This window comes from Rhinopithecus roxellana, chromosome 1 (assembly GCF_007565055.1).
Source record: "Rhinopithecus roxellana isolate Shanxi Qingling chromosome 1, ASM756505v1, whole genome shotgun sequence".
NCBI classification, from domain to species: Eukaryota; Metazoa; Chordata; class Mammalia; order Primates; family Cercopithecidae; genus Rhinopithecus; species Rhinopithecus roxellana.
The window spans coordinates 104,582,217-104,603,877 of record NC_044549.1 but is presented as its reverse complement, the minus strand read 5'-3'; the positions used below and the strand labels follow the sequence as shown (position 1 = coordinate 104,603,877).

General features: G+C 34.5%; 1 protein-coding gene across 21 annotated transcripts in view; it reads left to right on the top strand.

The window, feature by feature from the left end:
* Positions 1–21,661, top strand: part of MBNL1 (muscleblind like splicing regulator 1) — a 266,635-nt gene that overhangs the window by 240,831 nt on the left and 4,143 nt on the right. For 14 of the 21 annotated variants that reach the window (XM_030928616.1, XM_010372084.2, XM_030928573.1 and 11 more), the window contains 6 exons: positions 5,404–5,661; positions 6,825–6,878; positions 7,738–7,891; positions 15,712–15,747; positions 16,437–16,531; positions 19,446–19,520. In XM_030928616.1, the coding sequence (XP_030784476.1) occupies positions 5,404–5,661; positions 6,825–6,878; positions 7,738–7,891; positions 15,712–15,747; positions 16,437–16,531; positions 19,446–19,502 (654 nt within the window). In that variant the 3' untranslated portion in view covers positions 19,503–19,520. The remainder of the gene's footprint in view (positions 1–5,403; positions 5,662–6,824; positions 6,879–7,737; positions 7,892–15,711; positions 15,748–16,436; positions 16,532–19,445; positions 19,521–21,661) is intronic. The other 7 variants (XM_030928624.1, XM_010372089.2, XM_030928665.1 and 4 more) reach the window with 5 other exon arrangements.

Genomic DNA, 21,661 nt, shown 5'->3' with positions numbered 1-21,661 from the left:
TTGGTGTATTGACAAGCTTGTTTCAAAGTTGTGTCCATTTTCCTGTCCTGTTGGGTTTGCACAGTCATTCATGGGAATTAATAAATGATAACGTGGAAGTGGACTTAATGGTTCTGGCGTTGGTCATTCCTGTTCAGATTTTATCTTTTTATATGAGATCAAGTGGTAGATTCTTAGTTCCATTACCTATAGAAGTATGCTTGTGTTTTCTGGCCTGAATAGCAATGATGGAGTCTACCTTTTAGATTTCAAAGAATGCTCCCATTTGATCCTAACAGAAATACTATGAGGTAGTTAAAGTAGATGTCCTTTTCTTGATTTTTTTTGGAAGGAGAAAAATTGATCAAATATATACAGTTATTGAATAATCAACTGTATTAGTCCATTTTCATGCTGCTGGTAAAGATATACCCAAGACTGGGCAATTTACAAAAAGAAAGAGGTTTATTGGACTTACAGTTTCACATGGCTAGGGAGACCTCACAATTATGGTGGAAGATGGAAAGCACATTTCACATGGTGGCAGACAAGCAAAAAGGTTGCACAGGGACATAACCCTTTTGAAAACCATCAGATCTCGTGAGACTTACTTCCTATCTTAAGAACAGCTCAGGAAAGATATGCCCCCTTAATTCAGTTACCTCCCACCTGCTGTCTACCACAACATGTGGGAATTCAAGACGCGATTTGAGTGGGGACACAGCCAAACCATATCACCAACTGAAACTAGAAATCACATGATCTGATATTTATCTAGGGATTTTAATTGTACAATAAATTGACTACAGTTATATTTACCTAATTGCCAGAATTATGAGGATTACAAAGTGGATATTTTAATCCTTTTAAAATGAAGATAGAGATAATTTCTTTGCATTAAATTATAAACTCATGATCAACAATGTTGTGAACCCTTTGATCAAAGTGATTGATCAAAGTGATTATCCAGGATTACTTTTTAAAGTAATACTTAGAAAAATTTAGCTTGTTAGTTCCAACTTAATAGAAAGTGAAGTCCATGCTGCTTATTGGTGAACATGTGGCTATATGTCTTTGAATATGTTTCTTAATATTGGCCATTAACTATTAAATTGACTTCTCAAAATATTAAAATGGACAAAGTACCTGTTTCTTCTTATAATTAGCTTTCTATTCCTGCTTTTGATTGTTATTCTCCAAGATGACTGAGTTAATTATACAAATATGGTGAGCACAAAACATATTACTTCAAAGGGATATCTCCTTAAAGAACATGCAAATGACTCTCCAGTTTTGAATAAATTCGAATATGAACATTAATCTCCTTAGAATCCCAGTGCTTTAACTTGCAGAGCATTGTTAAATTTAATACTACTTATAAAACTTATTATTTTGACCATTTTGAAATATGTTTTTCATGTATTAAAAAATTAGAGATCAAATGACAGGATTATTCATATTATCCAGATTTGTATGATGTGTTATAAGCTGTGTATTATTTTATTCAGTATTCATGACCCTTTAAATAGATGTTAATAGTGTTTTCATTATGAAGACTCCATAGCTAGTAAAGTGATAGGAACTGGAACTCATAATTTCTGACTACAAACCCCATTGTCTGTCTGCTATATTACTGCTATTTAGTTAACAAAAGAAGGTTTATTTAGAATTAATTTACATTTCTTTAGGAAATTTTCCTATGTTTTCTTTTGGTTATTTAAAGTTTATAATTATTCCGTAGATATTTTTCTGGAAATAGAATTTAGAACTGAAAATAGAATTTAAATGTTTTCATTGAATATCTTCATTGGCAAATCTTGCCTTAGTACTTGTAGAGTAAAAGGCTCATGTTGAATCACATTACATGTGTAGCTAAATAGATTTTATTATTTTAATGTAGGTTTAAAAACCATTTATCAAACTCTTTTTTTTTTTCTTTTGAGACAGAGTCTTGCTCTGTCACCTAGGCTGGAGTGCAGTGGCACGATCTTAGCTCACTGCAACCTCCGCCTCTCAGGTTCAAGCTATTCTGCTGCCTCAGTCCCCTGAGTAGCTAGGATTACAGTCGCCTGCCACCATGCCCAGCTAATTTTTGTATTTTTAGTGGAGATGGGGTTTCACCATGTTGGCCAGGCTGGTCTCAAACTCCTGGCCTCAAGTGATCCACCCACCTTAGCATCCCAAAGTACTGAGATTACCAGCTTGAGCCACCACGCCCAGTCACAAAATATTTTATATGTTGACCCAGTACATACACATGTACAGATAAATCTGTACATTTATCTGCCAAAAATGAAAAATGCCTATAGTTATGGATATATTATTTGAATATTATTTGTGATATGGAAATACTGGAAATCATCTAGATATCCTCCAAAAGAATTACCTGTATTATGTACACTATTTGATGAAATTTGATGCAGCCATCCAAAGTGATCACTCTGGAAAATATTTAGCAAAATGAGAAAATGCTTATGCTGCATCGTTGAGCATAAAAGGTCACCAAATAATAGCTATACTGTACAGTTTTTTAAAATGTGTGCATACATACAGAAGACTAGATGAGAAGAGAAAAATGAGCCACAATGTTGTTAGAATTTTCAGATTTAATTTACATTCTGTGTTTCAAATTCTCTGTGATAAATGTCATAATTTCTTACCCTGTTTTTAATTATGAGATTAAATTTGTTGAATTTAAATAATTTGTCAATTGTAATTTACTAATGTAGTAGTATGTCTAAGAGATTTATTTTGGGGATCAGCATAAAGTGTCCTCGAGTTTATCAGAGAAACCAGATCAAACCCATATTGAGCAACCAAGGGATAGATCCCATTTTATTGATGATGTCTATTAGGAAAAATGTGTTTTAGAAGCTTTGGGAAGTTCATGTTCCCATAGTTACCCCACAATTCAGATGCACATCTAATGGTTGGTAAATTTCCAGTCCCTCTGGCCTGTACCTTTCACCAGTACAAGTTTTCACAAGACATTTTCTCTTCTTTATTTTTTCAAAGGCAAGAATAATGTGAGAGTAGCTATTACAGTATGTTTCTTTTGTCCCATTTCTTACATCAGGAAAAACCATAAGCTGCAAAAAAATAAAAATATGAAAGAGTCAAACATGCATATTATGCAAAAACAGTTGACTAAGTTTTTTTAATCTCAAAAAAGGTTGGTTTTATGACACATTCTGAGCTAATTCTTAGTTATTAACTCTGCTTAAATATTTGTAGAATTCTTTCTAAATGTCTCACAGCAGAGTAAAGAATATGAGATTATAATAAACCAATCCTTAACCTGTAGAACCCCACCCCCTGCACACACATGCAAGTACGAACACACAGAACCTAAATAACTTCAGGTCTTCTTTATTGTTAATGTGGGAAAGAGTAAACTACATAGGAAAAATAGAGTGTTAGTTCCCTGCTGCCAATTCATTTTGAGCATATTCAAGAAAGCAGGAATTACTGAGGAGCAAACAGCAGCTGAGAGAGATCACTTATAGACCTTCTGCAAGTTTCCTATTTGGTGATGCCTGCATTAACATAGGTTTGCTTAAACAGAAAAATAGCCCTTTTGTTTATGCAGTAGTGTATATTTAGCATACACACACACACACATACACACACACACATACACGCATAAAACTTTTTATCATTATTTAAGGTAGGCACTATACTCTTCCTGAGTATAGTGATGAGCCTCACATACAGTAAATTTTGATTAGGTACTGGGTATTGTTTTAGCAAACTCCATAGCTGATGCTAATGTTCAGCCAGAGAGGAGGATAATTATTCTGGGTAACAGCTTGATCATTTTTGCTTTTTAAGTTATAAATCTTGGTAATACTTTTTTTTCTTGTGTTCAATAAGATAAATACACTAATAAAAAACCAGAATCTTGAATAATTTTTAAAGTCGTTTTTGTGTTCTTAATAACTCTGAATGTGGTGATGAATGACACTGGCTCATTGTATGTATTTGGAACACAAAACTTTAGCTAGCTTGAGGTTTCCAAGTAGTGCAAGATATCATTTATAATGCTCATTTTTAAGATGTAGCGTGGTACAGATTATAGTATCTCTTTCTTTAAGCACTTTCCTCAGTAATAGGATATGAATATAATATGGGGAAAACACCCAAATTTAAATGCAATCATTTTATTTATATAAATCCAAGAAAACCTTTGCTTCCTAAGTCATAGCAGGGTTACAGTTTCTCTTTCTTGCTTAACTTCAAAATAAAGTGCTTAATATCTGCATTTGCTATTTGTGAAAGGATACTTTTGAACAATTAAAAATTGTTTTCTTGAAGCTTGAAGGAAGAGCAGGAAAATATTAAAAGGACATTCTGTGTTTTAGATGGCCCTCTTGTGGTAAAAGGGTCAAAGTATCCCAAATGAAGACTGCTTTTAAATAGTAAGAGTCAAAATTGCGCAGATGAATGAGAAATAATGTTTTCGCCTTTTCCCTAAGATCTTGGTGGCAAAATTAACAGAATTGTCAAATATAAAACAAACAGACATAACAAAACCAATCTTTTTTTACTGCTTTATATAGCTACCAAGTGAATCTCTAAAGATCAAAAAATGACTCCTGGAAACATTTTCATAAAAAGCTATCAAATTTGATTTTGTATATTTTTCACTTGGAAATAATTTTATATTTACACAAGAGTTGCAAAAATGGACCCAAGAGTTTCTGTCTAGCCTTCACTGACCTAAATATTAATATCTTGCATAACTGTGAAATCTCTCCTAAGACCAGAAAAATTAACATTGATATACTGCTGTTTAACCAATCTACAGACTTCAATCAAATTTTACCAGTTGTCCTCCCAATATTCTTTCTGTGACTCCAGGATCCTCCAGCTTGTGATAGTATCTCAGTCTGTCTTGCATGACCTTGACACTTTGGAAGAGTAGTAGTCAGTTATTAAGTGAAATATCTTTCCATTCACTTCATCTGATGTTTCATCTTGATTAAATTCAGGCAGTAATACATCTATTGTGATTGTGTGCCCTTCTCATTGTATCGTATCAATAGGTACACAGTGTCACTACATCTCATTATTGGTGATATTAATTTTGATCACTTGGTTAAAGTGATGTTTGCCATGTTTCTTTACTGTGAAGTTATTATTTTTCCTTTGCAATTAATAAGTATATCAACACCATTTCAGATTATATTTTTACCATAATTAATATTATACCTGTATTTTCTTATGGGCATTTATACTGAAATGGAGTTATAATTGGCAACTAAACTAGGAAATGTTGAAGTTACTTTGTTGCCTTGTTTGAAAATCATTTTTCCCCTTTCATCTGTAGCCTTCTGTCACCAGTCTTGCACTTTAAGTTAAAATCTTCAGAAAGCATCGTCTTGTTCATGTTGACTAAACCTCATGTACTTAATGACCTCATAGGTATGTCGAGAGTACCAACGTGGCAATTGCAACAGAGGAGAAAATGATTGTCGGTTTGCTCATCCTGCTGACAGCACAATGATTGACACCAATGACAACACAGTCACTGTGTGTATGGATTACATCAAAGGGAGATGCTCTCGGGAAAAGTGCAAATACTTTCATCCCCCTGCACATTTGCAAGCCAAGATCAAGGCTGCCCAATACCAGGTCAACCAGGCTGCAGCTGCACAGGCTGCAGCCACTGCAGCTGCCATGGTGAGTAGAGATATCAGCTCTCTCCTTGTTAGCAGTCAGAAAAGCAAAGTGAGCAACTCTATCTGACTACAAGCTATTCATTTATTAACCTTTTTTAAAATAAAATTGCTGAAGATATGTTTGTTCAGGTATCCCAGACAATATATAAAGAAGTTACTTTCACAGAAGTGAGGGTAACTCCTCAAATGGTTCAGATTGCTCCTACCCTTGGCCTAACTCTTAATCTGTCTTATTCTGGATGTAGGGTTTCTGAAATCTCTGCTTTGTAAAGAACCACCTGTCTCCTTTTCAATTTAACGATATTGCCATTTTCGGTCTTCTTATTTCTGTGTGCCATCTAATCAGCCATTGTTTTCCTTTGGTGTGTTCTTTTGCACATCAAGGCTCTTCTTCACATATATCTTGCTTTTAACAATAACATGATCCGGAACTATTTAGGAGAGTCGTTTAACAAAATTGTTCTTAGAATTAGCTACAGGATTTTGAGTAGTATACTCTCTAGATTGTCTGAAATAATATTGTGGCATAAACATAATATTAACACTAGAGAAGCTTGACTATGCCATTATATAGAAAGGAGAGGGACAGCAGTACTCAAAGAGTTAGAAACTGGATCATTAAGAATAGCTACTAAACTATATTATCAAGGTAAATTTTAATGTGATCTAGTAGCTGATTTTAATGAGCCCATTCTTTGTTCTTTGCTTAGCTGTTTTAATGTTGTCATTTTTTACATTAATATATGACTTAAATCAATGAAATACTCATTTTAAAAGTCACTGTGTAGTATTTCATAACAGTGATATAATCATGAGAGAGATCTTTTCTGTGTTTGTTTATGGATACTTGAGCAAAAATACAGAAGGCAGACTCTCTCCTCCTCTTCCTTTCACTCTTTTTTTTTGTTAGAGTATCTTGTTTGTAATTAACTACAAAGAGGAGTTATCCTCCCAATAACAACTCAGTAGTGCCTTTATTGTGCATGCTTAGTCTTGTTATTCGTTGTATATGGCATTCCGATGATTTGTTTTTTTATTTGTTTTTTCTCACCTACCCAAAAATGCACTGCTGCCCCCATGATGCACCTCTGCTTGCTGTTTATGTTAATGCGCTTGAACCCCACTGGCCCATTGCCATCATGTGCTCGCTGCCTGCTAATTAAGACTCAGTCGGCTGTCAAATCACTGAAGCGACCCCTCGAGGCAACCTTTGACCTGGTACTATGACCTTTCACCTTTTAGCTTGGCATGTAGCTTTATTGTAGATACAAGTTTTTTTTTTTTTTAATCAACTTTAAAATATATATCCTTTTTTCTGTTATAGAGTTATAAAGTACAATGAAAAAACTGAGTGTGGTTTCCTGACAAAATTAGTAGAAAGACTTTAATCTAAGTACATAGACGGATATCATACAATAAAAGATTCTGAAAGCCCAGCAGCCCACATTCAGTTTAACTACATTGTAGAATGTTCTAAAGAAATACTTGGAGGACATAAAGAGTGTATTTTTGACTGTATATTTATGTACCTGTTTGGTTAGCATGGCTTTAGTGGTAGAATTATTTACATTTTAATATTTATAGTTCAGTATTTAAGGAAAAAAACTTGCATGCTCTGGGACATTTGCATGTCTAGGTAGATCTGGGGGGAGGAGCAGTGGGTTAGTTTTTATTTTATCTGTTTCAGTCACTCTGTACAATTAACTATTAACATTGCTTATACTTGTCAATCCTCATGGAGCTCGCAGTGCGGCTTTTCCTCTTTTCCCAAATCAATGGCTTCTCACAGAAAGCCTGAAGCATTATGGGACCTAAAGCACTTTAACACATTATAACATGTGCTCTCGTACTAGTGAGATTTTGTTTTGGACAAAAATAATGCTTCCTTTAAAGCTTTTATCTTGCTTTTTTTTTTTTTTCTTTAATTTTTTGTTCATTGGATTTTTTCCCTCGGGTAGTTAAGTGCTCTGCTGCTTGCTTGCTCATGCTTCCTAACAATTTTAGCCTTCGACTGATTTTTCTTTTTTCTTTTTCTCTTTTTACTGGTATTTGTTTTTTATACTCATTCACTAAACAGGGAATTCCTCAAGCTGTACTTCCCCCATTACCAAAGAGGCCTGCTCTTGAAAAAACCAACGGTGCCACCGCAGTCTTTAACACTGGTATTTTCCAATACCAACAGGCTCTAGCCAACATGCAGTTACAACAGCATACAGCGTTTCTCCCACCAGGTAAGGGGTGGGGTTTCTTAATAAATGAATCTGATGATCTACAGAGAGTCCTACTGTTAGAGCAGATAAACCACACCCCAAGTTTGTTTGTAATTATAGATGAGGTGTCAGGTAAGGTGGTCAATGATGGAAACTTATCTGAGGTGTCTCATGTGGTTTTCTTCAAAAAGTAAGGATTTTAGCTTAATGAAATATGGATTAAGGATCAGTGGTATTTTATACATTTATATGTGTTTGTGTAATTTGGAAATGAAATATAGTTCTCTTGTTTTTCTCTTTCCTCCACACTGTTATATGTCTGTCAAGCTATTTTATGATACTTTCTTGCTGTAAGACCCCTTTGCCTTCATTATTCCATAGAGTTAATTTAAATTATATAAAACAACACTTTCAGTTTTGATTTTTATTTTTCAGCCTTTTTGTTTTCAAGGTCAAGAATGAAAAAAAAACTATGTGTTCTAGAGCTCTTAAAAAGGGCTCTTAGTGGCATCAATCGGTACACTGCTTAAAATTTTGACTGTTCCTAAGCTAATATTGAAAGAGCCCTAAGTGCTCCTCAATGTTTAATTTATTACGGAGTTTTACATTTGTGGTTTCAGCTTATTTTCAATTTGGTAATGTATACATAATCTAGAATTACTCACACAAATTGCAAAGTTTAAAACACAGACTAGCTACTCATTTAATTACCTGGAAATTTACTCTTTTTATTCAGTCTGAATTTATTTCAGAAAATACATATAAACTTATCTGGAATTTTACTAACCAGAAACTCTAATCTCACTTTCCTCTTTATCGCTTCACTCTTATTTTGAGAATACCATGGTTTGAGAGACTTACTTAATAAAATATTTTATTAATTAAATTAATGATTAGATATATATGTCAAAAATCCAGCTCCCAATTTTATATTAGACTATATTGGCAGTATTTACAGTGTATTAGGTTCATAATGCTGTAAGAGAATGTGAATTTGTTTTTGATTCATGAACAAAAGAATAAATTATATGAGTTTTTAATACTAACCATAACTTTTTATGTAGTACATCTTTGAAAATCAGTCATCCATATGTAAAATAAATATGAGATAACAGTTAACTAGAATATGCCACTAGCTGGGATAGCCACTGCCCCAGACATATGGATAAAATGATATTTGTACTCAAGAAATAGTATCTTTCAAATTACTGTTTGTTCATGTTGGAACAAAAATCAAATCATTTTGACCTGTAGTCTCACATTTCTCTTATGTTTTGTAATATTGTAACTTTCTTCTCAACATGTATAGTTTTTCAGAAATTAATCTTTTTGCTCTTGTGCAAGTTGCTGTGTCCTTAGATTTTCACTGCCCCCAAAAAACAATCCATCAGTTTTTCTGTAGTCAGATGAGCAAAGTTTCAAGGGATTATATGTAGCTATCATAATCTCTTTGAAGAAATTAAAACTTATTTTTGTCGGTTTATTTTATTGGCTAAAACATTACCATGAGAAATGACAGTTTCAGCTAGACCAATGGTAGTGAGTTATCTCAGTTGATTGTTCACCGTCAGTTACAGATTGAACTTCTCGTTCTACTCATTCCCCTCTTCTCACTACTGCACTTGGCTAGTCTTAAAAAATATGATAGTTTCTCTACTAAAGTCTAAAAAACAAATCTATGCTATTTAAAGAAAACTGAAATAATCTATTTTATCAAATAGGTTTCATGTTAGTTTTTTCAACAACACTCAAGTGACTATAGTTTTTTTCTAAATAAGTATAACCATCGGTTGCATGGTATGATGACCCTTACTGGTGACACTAGTGTCTCCCTAGAATAGGTTTTTGATGACCCTTACTTGTGACACTAGTGTCTCCCTAGAATCGCTTTTTGTCTGTGGATAGAACCAAAGATGCTAGGTAAAGTTCAAATTAGGGAAAATAATAAACTCATTCATAAATCAAAATCAAACTTGCCTCTCTGTGCTAGGGTAAGCATTGCTAATTTAAATAAAATCTACATTAATTGAAATATGCTGAAAATTTTTTAGATATATTTGCATTTATTATGATGCATTTTGCATCAGAGATATTCCAGTCTTGATCAATATTTCTCAAATATAGGCCAGGCGTGGTGACTCACGCCTGTAATCCCAGCACTTTGGGAGGCTGAGGCAGGCGGCTCACTTGAGGTCGGGATTTGGAGACCAGCCTGGCCAACACGGCAAAACCCTGTCTCTACTAAAAATCCAAAAATTAGCCGCACATGGTGATGTGTGCCTGTAATCCCAGCTACTTGGAAGGCTGAGGCAGGAGAATCGCCTGAACCAGGGAGGCGGAGCAGCAAGCCGAGATCACATCACTGCGCTCCAGCCTGGGCAGAGGAGCGAGACTCCGTCTCAAAAAAAAAAAAAAAACACACACAAAACAACAACAAATATATATATATACACACACACACACATACACACACACATTTCTCAAATGTAATCAATATAGTGTGAAATTATTGCGTTAGCAACATAACATTTATTTGCAACTCAGTTTTAAGGGCCTGAAGCAGCACGTTGACCTTTATTATCACATAATCAGAAGTAGAAGTAGGTAGTGACTCCATGATTATTTTAAAATATTTTCATTATATAATATGTACGTGCGTGCACAAAAATTGACCCTGTGACCTGAAAAGGTTAAAATGGATAGCTCATCGTTATTTCTGCCCCACCACTTTATCAGACAGTCAGAAAGGAAAGAAGTCTAATGCAGGGAATGTAAATGCAAAAGCCTCAGGGGCCAGGCAGGAAACACAAGTCAAGCAAGAAATAAATTGGGAGCTGTGGGGTATGGGTGGCACAGGGGAGCACAGACTCAGTCTAAAGAGTATAGTCCATGTTCATACTTTGCCTTTTGTTGCCTCAGAGAATTGTCTGCCTGGCAGGTTGTACCTGCTATCCACTGCAAACCCTTTGTGGCTCCATTTGCATCATAGACTGTGTAAACCACAGTTGATTGTGTATATACCTTGTAGGGTTGGTTGTAAGAAACCCGCACAACCTGACACAGTAGCCCTGACATACAGTGTTGCTAGGTCTTATGGTTTTTTCCCAGATATTCTGGACGTTTGTAAGTTATATGTGAAATTTCTCAATATTTAAATTTTGTCAATTAATTCAGTTTTTAAAAAACACCCTTTGAGAACTAAAGGAAATGTATCTTAACCACAAATTCACATGTTATCTCATGTCTAATACCTGGGAGAAAAGGAATTCCGTTTTCCAAAGTTTGGTTGTTCTGCAGACAAATAATACAGAAATAGATGATCAAGGAATCTGATCTGATCACAGTTTAATAATGTGGAAGGTACACTTTGAAGGCTTTATTGGAACTGGGAAAAAAATGGAGTTCTTTTATTTTTTTTGCAGCTCAGAATTTTAGATGTCTATAGTCGGTTGCTTCAATGATAACTGCAGATGTGTAGGTGTATTTATTCATATTACAGTGAAGCATGGTTAGCTAAATTCTTAGAGCAGGTGGCTGCGTATACAGAGTAGGTTGCTGGCAAAAGATCAGGGTTCAGTGACAAGCCAGCCAGCTAACTAAGAAAAATTACTGCTTGCTTTAACTTTTAAGAACAGAATTGAATTTAATATGGACATTACCCATCTAAGCATCATTCAGCCATACATACATACATCCTCCTATCATTCTGTTCTCCCCTCTCCTTTCCTCTCTTATCCTTTTTTCCTTCCTCCTTCCTCTGTCCTTCTGTTTTCATCCATCTATTCATCCCCCCATTTACCTATCCACCCATCTTTCCATTTATTCATTCAATAATGTATGCCACTGCATACCAGTATTTATGTGAAAGATTGCAAACTCATGGCCCAAGGGTAAAATGTAGGATCTAGAAATATTTTTTTAAGAGTGTTTACATGAAAACTAAATGTAAATCCTTTAGATAGGACACACACTGTACCCTTCAGTTCCAAGCCCTACAATTCCGTATTGCCTTAGGCCAGATTGTTTCACACATTTTGTTCAAAAGAGTTACATTTTATTGAATGGTTGCTCTGGTTTCATGCTGCACTGAGTGCTTTGCATATATTATCTCATTTTTTTTCACAACGCCCAAAAGATTGACATTAATATTTTCATTTTACCAATGAGTAATTTGGAGCCTACTAAGGTACAGTGATTTTTCCCAAGTTAAATGCCTTTTATAAGGTTTAGATTTAAGTACAACTTGAACTCAAGTCAGGCTGACTTGGTTAATCTCTTAATATCTATGAGCTTATTACACGAAGACCTTAAAAATGATTTGGGAGAGTGGAAGCAGCCCTTACTGATCACCTAACTCCATGGTGTTTCACACTTAATACCCCATTTAAAGATAAATATAAATATTAGGTTAAATTCATATTAAAGTTTTGTTTTCTCAAATTTAGATATATACTTGTTTTAACCTTCCCTTTTCAGGACCAGATTATTTGTAGATATCATACATAATTTAGGATCTATATATATTATAGGTATGAATTTTCACTCATGAAATTAGGGTGTATAAGAAATACCACTTTCCTTTACACCATTTGTTTTCATTGAAATTAAGTGTAGCTCTGAACTCTGATCTCTCTGTCTCCCTGGGTTGAGAGAAATAACAGGCATTAGTGGGAATCCAGGACTACATCCCCCACCTCCCTCTCTCTCCTGACCTTACCTCAAATGGAGGTCCTGTGCAGTCTAGTATTCTCAGACAGACTATGCATTCTTCATTCATCAGGCACAGCTGCTCACTGCTGATATGATCATTGTCCATGCTTGCGAGAGCTCTTGAAGACAGGTACCCCAGAGGTTCTGTGCTTGCCTTGGATATAGGCTTCCTTGTCTATGCCCTCCAGGCTCCCATGCCCTTGAGGGCCTGATGTCTGCAGGGCTATTCTGAAAGAACAGGCTACCTACCCAACTACCTGTGGAGCTGCACACTGCCTGCCACTTCAATCTTGAGTAATTTTTTCTCTGCCCTAATCACCATTTTTGCTTACCTACCATCTTCAGAATCACACCTCTTGTCTCCCTCTCTAGCATATCTCCCTCAATCAATGTTAGCTTTTGAGTTTTAACAGTTCTGAAAATACATTTGCTTTAAACAACTTCTACTTTGGCTTATATTACAACTCTACCAAGAATAAGGCAACAAAAGGCCAGGAAACTTTCTTAGGTGGTGGTGTAGGTCTAAGGGCAGGGGTAGGCAGGGTTGTGTTTCAAGAAAGAAAAAACAAAAAGATTTGTCACATTTAGTATCATTAATACATTTAATAATTTATAATTATGTATATTAGTAAATTACTTATAATTAATAAAAATAAAGAGGGTACTGCTTATTTGGATACCAATTTTGAGAATAATCCAACTGATTGTTAACTTTTAGTCTTAAAATGATATACACTGTTTTTAGAAGATCATAATCAGCTTAATACTTATAATCAACCTAAATAGGACTGAATTATTACATTGAAATTCTAACTTCCAACTAAATCTTCATTACAATTCTTTTTCTCCCTTCTACTTATTTCCCTTCTATGCCAAGTAATTTTAAGTATGCATACATCTTATTTGTAAATTATCATCCTAGTTTTTACTACATTTTACTACATATCAATTAAAATTTTTGATTTAAACAGTCATGCAATTAAAATAACACATTTCTTAGAGGCACCCCATTCTGCTCTGCAAATATCTTATAGGAGAAATTGGAAATTGACAAATACTTTCACTTAAATTTTGCTTTGTGCCGAAAATTGAGGAAAAATTTAAATTGGCCATTTGCACATTATTATTAGTAAATCAGCCCATGTAAAGTAAAGATGGAAACCAAGATCATTTCAAAAGTGATTTTCGTTTTTGGTAAGTGGGTCCTACAGCATTATGTCCTCATATTTGTGAGTTATTGCACCCTGGCTAGTATTTTCATTGCTGCCTTATGTTTATTTGCTGCAAATCCCTCTCAAAACTGTGTGCATTGGTTATAATGGTAATGAGGAAGATAACTCAAACTAAAATTCAAATCATAATAGCTTTAGGGTTTTAGAGAGATAGTATAAGGTTAACTCATTTTCAGCATGTGCAGGCTTAATTATGCATGGGATGAAATGCAGTAGGCAAGTCTCAGCATAATAATAAATAATTGAAACATATAACCTCTACAATATTTAAACTGGCTTTAATATTACTTAATTATCACATTATTCTTTATCATTCATCATTTCTTTTCCAATTCTCTCACCCTACCATTAAGACAGTAATGATTTTATAAGATGTAGATCTGGTATTAAGTTTTGCTTGCTCTACTGTCTCAAATTATTATAACTTCTTTGTTATTACTGGCTTGTTTCTGTTTGTCTTTCACAAGTCTTTGACTCAGTAGTAGTAGCAAATGACAGAGATCTTCAAGGGTCTTAATGCTTGTCAAAATATTATTCCACTTGATAGGATGTGTCCCCAGATTCATTACAGAGTTTAATCATTGATCACTGTGCCCACAGTCTAATTGTGATGACAAACTAATTGCAGCTGTTACAGGGATGCCAGTTAAGTAATCTGTGTTTAAGTTGAGTTTCTCAATGGCAGCTTTATTTTATAGGGCCATCTCTGACAAGATTCATTTGGCAGATATTTTTCTAACACATGTTCGTCCCAGATGCTGCTAGTATTTAAACAGGATATGCCAAGATTTAGATGGAAATATAAAATCCTTTGATATTTTAAAACCTAGAATTCTAAAATAATCCCATAGAAAGAACAGTGGTTCTGCATATGGGAAAGTGCCTCGTACTTGGTAAAATAAGTTAAATTTTCAATATTTACGTGTCAAAGAGAACAAAGACTATCTATATATACAACATTTATTTTTGCTTATCATGGTTGAACAATTGTCAGCATCAGTGCTAACACCCCATATGTGATGTATGTATCTTCACTATCTCCCACTCAAGGTTTTTATTGAAGACTAATTAGCAGTTTCTTGTGTGTGAAATTTTGTAGAACATTTGCTACTCCCAGAAGTCTTGAAGGTCTGAACCAGCAGTGAAAACCACTCTGATTTCCTAGATACCATGAAGTAAACCAATTTGATATTTATAAGGAATTATATTCCCCCTTAATGCTTTTCCTACATTTTAATTTCAAACTAAGGAAATGCAGAAATTTCACTTTTTTATGTAAAATTTATTGCTTGGCATCCCTCCAAATACAAATCCGGTATGAATAATCACAACCCCTTTCATGTTTATATGGTTGCTGCTACAATGAACAGGAAAATAAAACAAAAGGGATGAAAATGAATGTTTGGGTTTCATTATGTTGTTAAGTCAGTTTTGTACATTGAATTATTTAGTATTTAATAATAAATAATATCTTTAATAAGTTAATATGTGCCTGATATAAAGAAAATGTTAAGGCATTCATAAGTTAAAGTCAGAAATAGCAAAACGACCAGATGGTTAGTAATCAGATTAAAACAAAACAAATTACAATATTATTTTTAAAAGAACTAAGTGGATTTAAATTACTTCCAAAATACTTTTGTTTATAGGCAACAATTAAGAGAAACAAAGTGTACCAGCACACAGTTAAACTGGCTTTTATTCTTCACTTGAGACTAGTTCTAATTGATCACTGTGCTATTGTATGATTTGATTGTGCTGACAGTTACATGCCACTGTTCCCATAATAACAATTTTTCTTCTTTGTTCAAATGAATTTTCTAATTACACGTGTGATGGGATGTTTTAATTCTTTTCCCTTTTCAAATCCACCTTCCTGTTGCAATGCATGATGGGCAGGCTCAATATTGTGCATGACACCCGCTACAAGTGTTGGTAGGTGCCAGCTTTGTTTCTTGATTATCTTAAACCTATGGTGTACCTCACAGCCCCTCAAAATCCACTGCTAAGTTTAACTTATATCTATTGGGCAAGTCCATTTCCCCTTTACTAACACCTGTCAATTAAATGCCATTTTCTATTTAATTGACATGGACTCACATAAACGTTTTCTTTACACACACGAGTTTCCTTTAGTCACCTTTGGTGGATTTTGATTGGACTATGAGTTCTGGTGTTTAAAAAAAATCTATTTCATGAAAGTAATATACTGTATATTTTTATAATAGTAAATGAGAAAAAAATACTTTCATTCAAACAGATAACTGTATATATGAAGTAAATACTTGTATTTTGACTTAGATTTTGAATGTCTGACTATGAACACTATATAAAATTCTTGTTTTTGACTTAGCATATTAAGCCTGTTTGTGTCAATTTTCTTGATTTGATGGTAACAAGCTTTTTTCCCCCTTTTTTTTCTCTTTCATCCCTCCTCCCCTTCTCTCCTTGGAATGTTGTCCTGCTTTGCGCTGTGATTGCATGTCACTCGCTGGTGATGATGTCCTGTCACATGGCTTATTGCTGTGATAAATACCATGCCCAATTATCTCTTCCATGTTGCCATGGTTTCCATATTGCTACACTCTTCTGTATGTTCGCTTATATGATTTTCCCTCCGAAAGTTCCCATGGTGCACGGTGCTACGCCAGCCACTGTGTCCGCAGCAACAACATCTGCCACAAGTGTTCCCTTCGCTGCAACAGCCACAGCCAACCAGGTTTGCTAATTTACAGCTTTGTTTCTTAAAAAACAACTCTAATAGGGCTCAATCCAACAGCCCTTACGCATGTGGATTTCCCATTGAGGTCAGTGGGAATCGTATGTACGTGAGGGCTGTAGAGGGTGCTTTAATAAGCATGGGGTTTCAAAGATACCTCTTGTTGGCCTACACATTCTATGATGAGCAGCAGAATGCTTTTATGCCATTTATAAGTGCTCCAAAGTTGTCGCAGCTCCATTTCTGAAGCTACTAAAATGATATTTACACAAGCAATTCTCATTGGTTCCAACCAATCTTGCAGGTGTTTTGACCAATCAAAAATAGAGGCCATCTTAAGGTTTTTACTTAAAACATTTGGTATATACAGTTTCTTAGTTATTGCCTAAATGATTAATAGAAAGTAAAATATTTAAATGTATTACATATGCCACAAATGACCGCTCTTGTAAATAAGTTTGTTATAAATTCATTATAATCTGAATCATTTAATAAACAGATTCAAAACAAATTGTTTGTGTATAGCATTTCTAAGCTTTTATTCTCAATGCTTTCAGTGAAAGAAAAATCCTAAATGCTCTTATTTTTATAATTACCCTGCATAAATGTTGGAGATTTATGAATGAAAAGAAAAAATTAAGTATGGCAAATTGACAGTCATTCTGTATTCCATGCAAGTTTATAGAGTGACAATTATGCAGGGTACTTTCAAGTGAAAGGGATTTGTTTCATAAATTTAAATTTTATGATATACAATAACTATTTAAAAATAAATGATGATTTAAAATATTTAAAATTTAAAAATTGACATTTATTCACCCAGCATTTTCTGATTCTACTTAAAAATATTTTCTAGAAAATACTGGTTGATTTCAAGTTTCATTTATGTAAAATAGATTTGTGCTTCAATAGAGTTGACAGTGTATGAAAAAAATAGAGCCAAGCCACATTTCAGATAATCCACAGGTGAAGGTTAAATGTACTCAAATGAGTCTCAAAAGAATTAGTATCAGATGAGAATCAACATGTTCCCCCTTGGAAAGGGAAGACCAATTAAGACATCGATTTGTTGTTATTACTGTGAGGAGTAGCCACCCTTGTTCTAAAATACATCACGTACTGTTGATGAACATTCAGCTATTAGTACAACCATTCAGAACTTTCAAAATCACAATACAAAAATGAATTTAACGTTTCAGTCAAGCTTTGAACATTTCTTGGCAAAGAATCATTAATTTTTCAGAAGCTTGTCAAAATAGCCCTGGGTTTATGTGAACACATCAGACTCATTTACAAGAATGCTAGATGGTGCATATGTGGCATGTTAATAAGTAATCTTTGGTAGAACTATCACGATGGATTCAATACAATCCATCTGTGGTGCAAATCAGTGATAACTCTCATGCGTGTACCATGTATGACCGTAGAATTGCTGGTGTAAGCAGAACTATAGCAGAGCAAATTTCAACATGCCCTTGGCCACCTGGGTTGTAGGGGACACTTTACTTTTTGCATTGTGCTGTGACCATTTCATGCATAATCTTGGGTCTTCATACTATTTGACAACCAAAAGAAAGAAAAGGGAATGGATATATATATACACACATATATTATATCTACATATACATACATATGTATATGCCTACAGTACATTAGCAATGCTGGAAATAGCTGATGCCACAAAATGCAGCCTGCATGCATGCAGAAGTTTATAGCTGGCCCTTCATCTGCATCGATTGGTGTTGAAGGTCCTTGGTATGTTTCGACAGCCCCATCCTTGATGCTTCTACACTGTTGGGTGCAACATCCTGTCCTGCAGCAGCAGGAAAAATGGTATGAGAAGCTTCATTATGCTTGGAGCACATTTTCGTGCCATTTGCCAATGCTGTAAAATTGTGTAAAAATGTCAGCTGAGAACTGGAAATAAAACAGGGACATATTAATATACACGCCAGACTGTGGATTGTAGTATGTTGAATTAGCCTAAGATGTCTAAATTGAAAAAACAGCAACAAAATGCCTTTGTGTATGTGATTTCATTATTCTCCCAACAACATCGCTGAAATGGGATTAGTATCATTTTACAGAAGAAACGTAAGCATAGAGTAATGAGTTGCTTTGCTCAGGGTCACACAGCCAGTAAATGGATCTCTAGGGGTAGAACCCGTGTCTTCAGTCCTCTGACAGTCTCAATCTATTGTGCTGCCTCTCTCAGGTTAGCAGCCATTAATTTCGGGTTGAAAGATCAAGCTACAAATTTGAAGTTCTAACTTTGGGAACTATTGAAATAAGTCAACTCTATATTGGTTTCTTACTGTATTTTCTCTCAAGTTCTCTAATTCTCTTGCCCATTTAAAATACAATAAAAGGTGCCATCAGGATTCAGAAATATGTTCTGAAGTAAACTTAGGCTCTTACCTAGTTCTTTGAATTACTGCTTTATAATTCTTACCTGGTATTTTTAATTTGGAAAAAAAAAAGTTAGACACCCTAATTTGAACGAAAATGTCAGAAATTTGGTTGCACAAAAATAGGCAAGACATTTCCTTATCTGATTTCTGAATGATTACTAAGTAACTGAAACCACAGGGGTGTGTGTGTGTGTGTGTGTGTAGGCCAACAAAAAGGGCTTCTTTCAATTACTGCTCTGCATGAATTTTTGATAGTTTTACTTATCTTATTTCCTAAAAGCTGGTAACATTTATAGAATAGTATTTAACATGAAGATTTTAAAGTTAGTTGCTACTTTGGCATTTAAGTTTACATTAACTTACTATTATGTTGACCAGATAAGGACTATCACCTCACAGCTGAATTTCACTTTTCTTTAAAAATTTAATATTAAAATGTTTTCATCTCTTGATTGTTGGCTTGCTTGCATGGATCATTCATTAAATAATTTTTTATTTGCTAGATACCCATAATATCTGCCGAACATCTGACTAGCCACAAGTATGTTACCCAGATGTAGAATTTTCATCACTAAACAGTAAGTTCATTATGTAATATATAGTAGCATATTTGTGGTGGGTTTTTTTAAGATAGCAATCATATAGTGCACTTAAAATTTTGCAAAATCTCTGAGAAAATATTTATATACAGGTCACATTTTTATCTTAAATGGGTTGTGAGGAATTTTATCAGACATTTATAACAAATATGTTAATATCACTTAAATATACAAAGTATCAAGAGAAAATAAATTTTTAAAATTTCTGATTAGAAATAAACACAAACATAAAACGTATGACCAAAAAGTAATTAGAAGGTATAGGTCAAGGGTTGGCAAACTTTCTTATAGGGTCAGACAGTAAGTGTTTTTGCTGTGTGGGCCATATGGTTTCTGTTGCAGCTACTCTCCTCTGCCGTTGTATCATGAAAGCAGCCAGAGACCACATGTGAAAAATGGGTGTGGCTGTGTTCCAGTAAAACTTTATTTACAGAAACAGGCAGTACATCACATTTGGCCCACAGGCAGTATTTTGGCTGACCCCTGGTGTAGATTATCACTTTTTTTTTTTTTTTTTCTTATTCTTTGCCTAAACCTTAAATGGGACCATGTGCTCACTTCATCCCATGCACCACCATACACAGGGGCATTAGAATATAATGAGTTTGGCTAAGCGTGGTGGCTCACACTTGTAATCCAAGCACTTTGGGAGGCTAAGGTGGGTGGATTGCTCGAGCCCAGGAATTTGAGACTAGCCTGGGCAACATGGTCAAACCCTGTCCTACAAAAAATACAAAACAATCAGCTGCGTATGGTGGCACACTCCTGTAGTTCCAGCTACTCAGGAAGCTTAGGTGGGAGGAGCACTTGAGCCCAGGAGGTTGAGGCTACAATGAGCCACAGTTGTGCCACTGCACTCCAGCCTGGGCAACAGAGCAAGACCTGTCTCAAAAAAAAAAAAAAACAAAGTAATGAGTCTGACTTTAAATAAATATATACACATAATCACATATATGTGTACACACAAATCTACATATTCAAAATCATTAGGTACTTTAAAGTAGTTACCTCAGAGGATCATATAATTCTGAAAATGTTGCCATTGTAACATTTTTAAAATGGTTTGAAAGTCTTGTATTTCGTCCTTAAAATGTCTTGTATTTTCTTTAAAAATACTGTCTTAAATACTTAACAAAGGTGCCCATTTTTAATCCATAGGAATACATTTTGTCCAGTATGCGTGCATTCAAGTTATAACATGTGCTCAGATGCTTGTTAATTACTTATTTTTATATTTAGAAAGAGACATTATGCTTAAAACTGAAATTGGTTAAGATGGGTGACCATTCTTTGTTGCTTCCTTTTTTTATCTGTGTATTAACGTATTTACAAATGAGTTTTTGGTGCTACATTGTGTTAGTTACCATGACAAGGAGATAAAGATAAATAGACAATAAGATAAAAATGTAAGGATTATCAGGATAATATATTAAAATAAGAGAGGTTTGAAGAAATTTCTCTTAGAGCAAAGATGAGGAGCAGCTGTTCCCAACAGGATCCATAAACAAATGAATTTGGACAATGAGGGTGTTGTTCTAAAGACAGTGGAGGTGTAAAGGCCTTGTAAAAGAAGGACAGTGTGCCAAGTCAGGAAACGATGGTGGCTGAGAACCAACTCAGAAACTCTTGTGATGTTAATCTGTAGCAAAGCTGGACAAAGTCAAAGCCCATGCAAGAAAGGAGGATAGGCAGAATTCAATAGCCATTTAAGAAAGAAATGATAGGCTCAATCGGAAAAGTACTGCCAAAGGCATGCTGCAGTCGTGAATTATTAAAACTGATTTTTGTCTATTTCATAAGTTTTCTCAAAGCAGTTCTGATAAAAAGGTTCAGATTCTGAACAATAGCCACATTTTTAGAAGCAGCAGCATTACTTTGTAGTGTTGTTGGTTTAGAAGAAGAGTTTGTTTGACATGCCAAAACAATCTGTTTCAAGCTCTTATAGTGAATTAGGTGTGTTTGGTATGTATATATTTAACTGTATTCTATTTCTTAACAATAATCTAGGTTGAAAAAAAAATGTAAAAATAATTAGCAAACCAGTAGATTTGTCTTTGAAGCTTAAGCATTTAATGTTCTGTTCATTTAACAAGCGGTTGCTCATCTTCATGAGGAGTTGC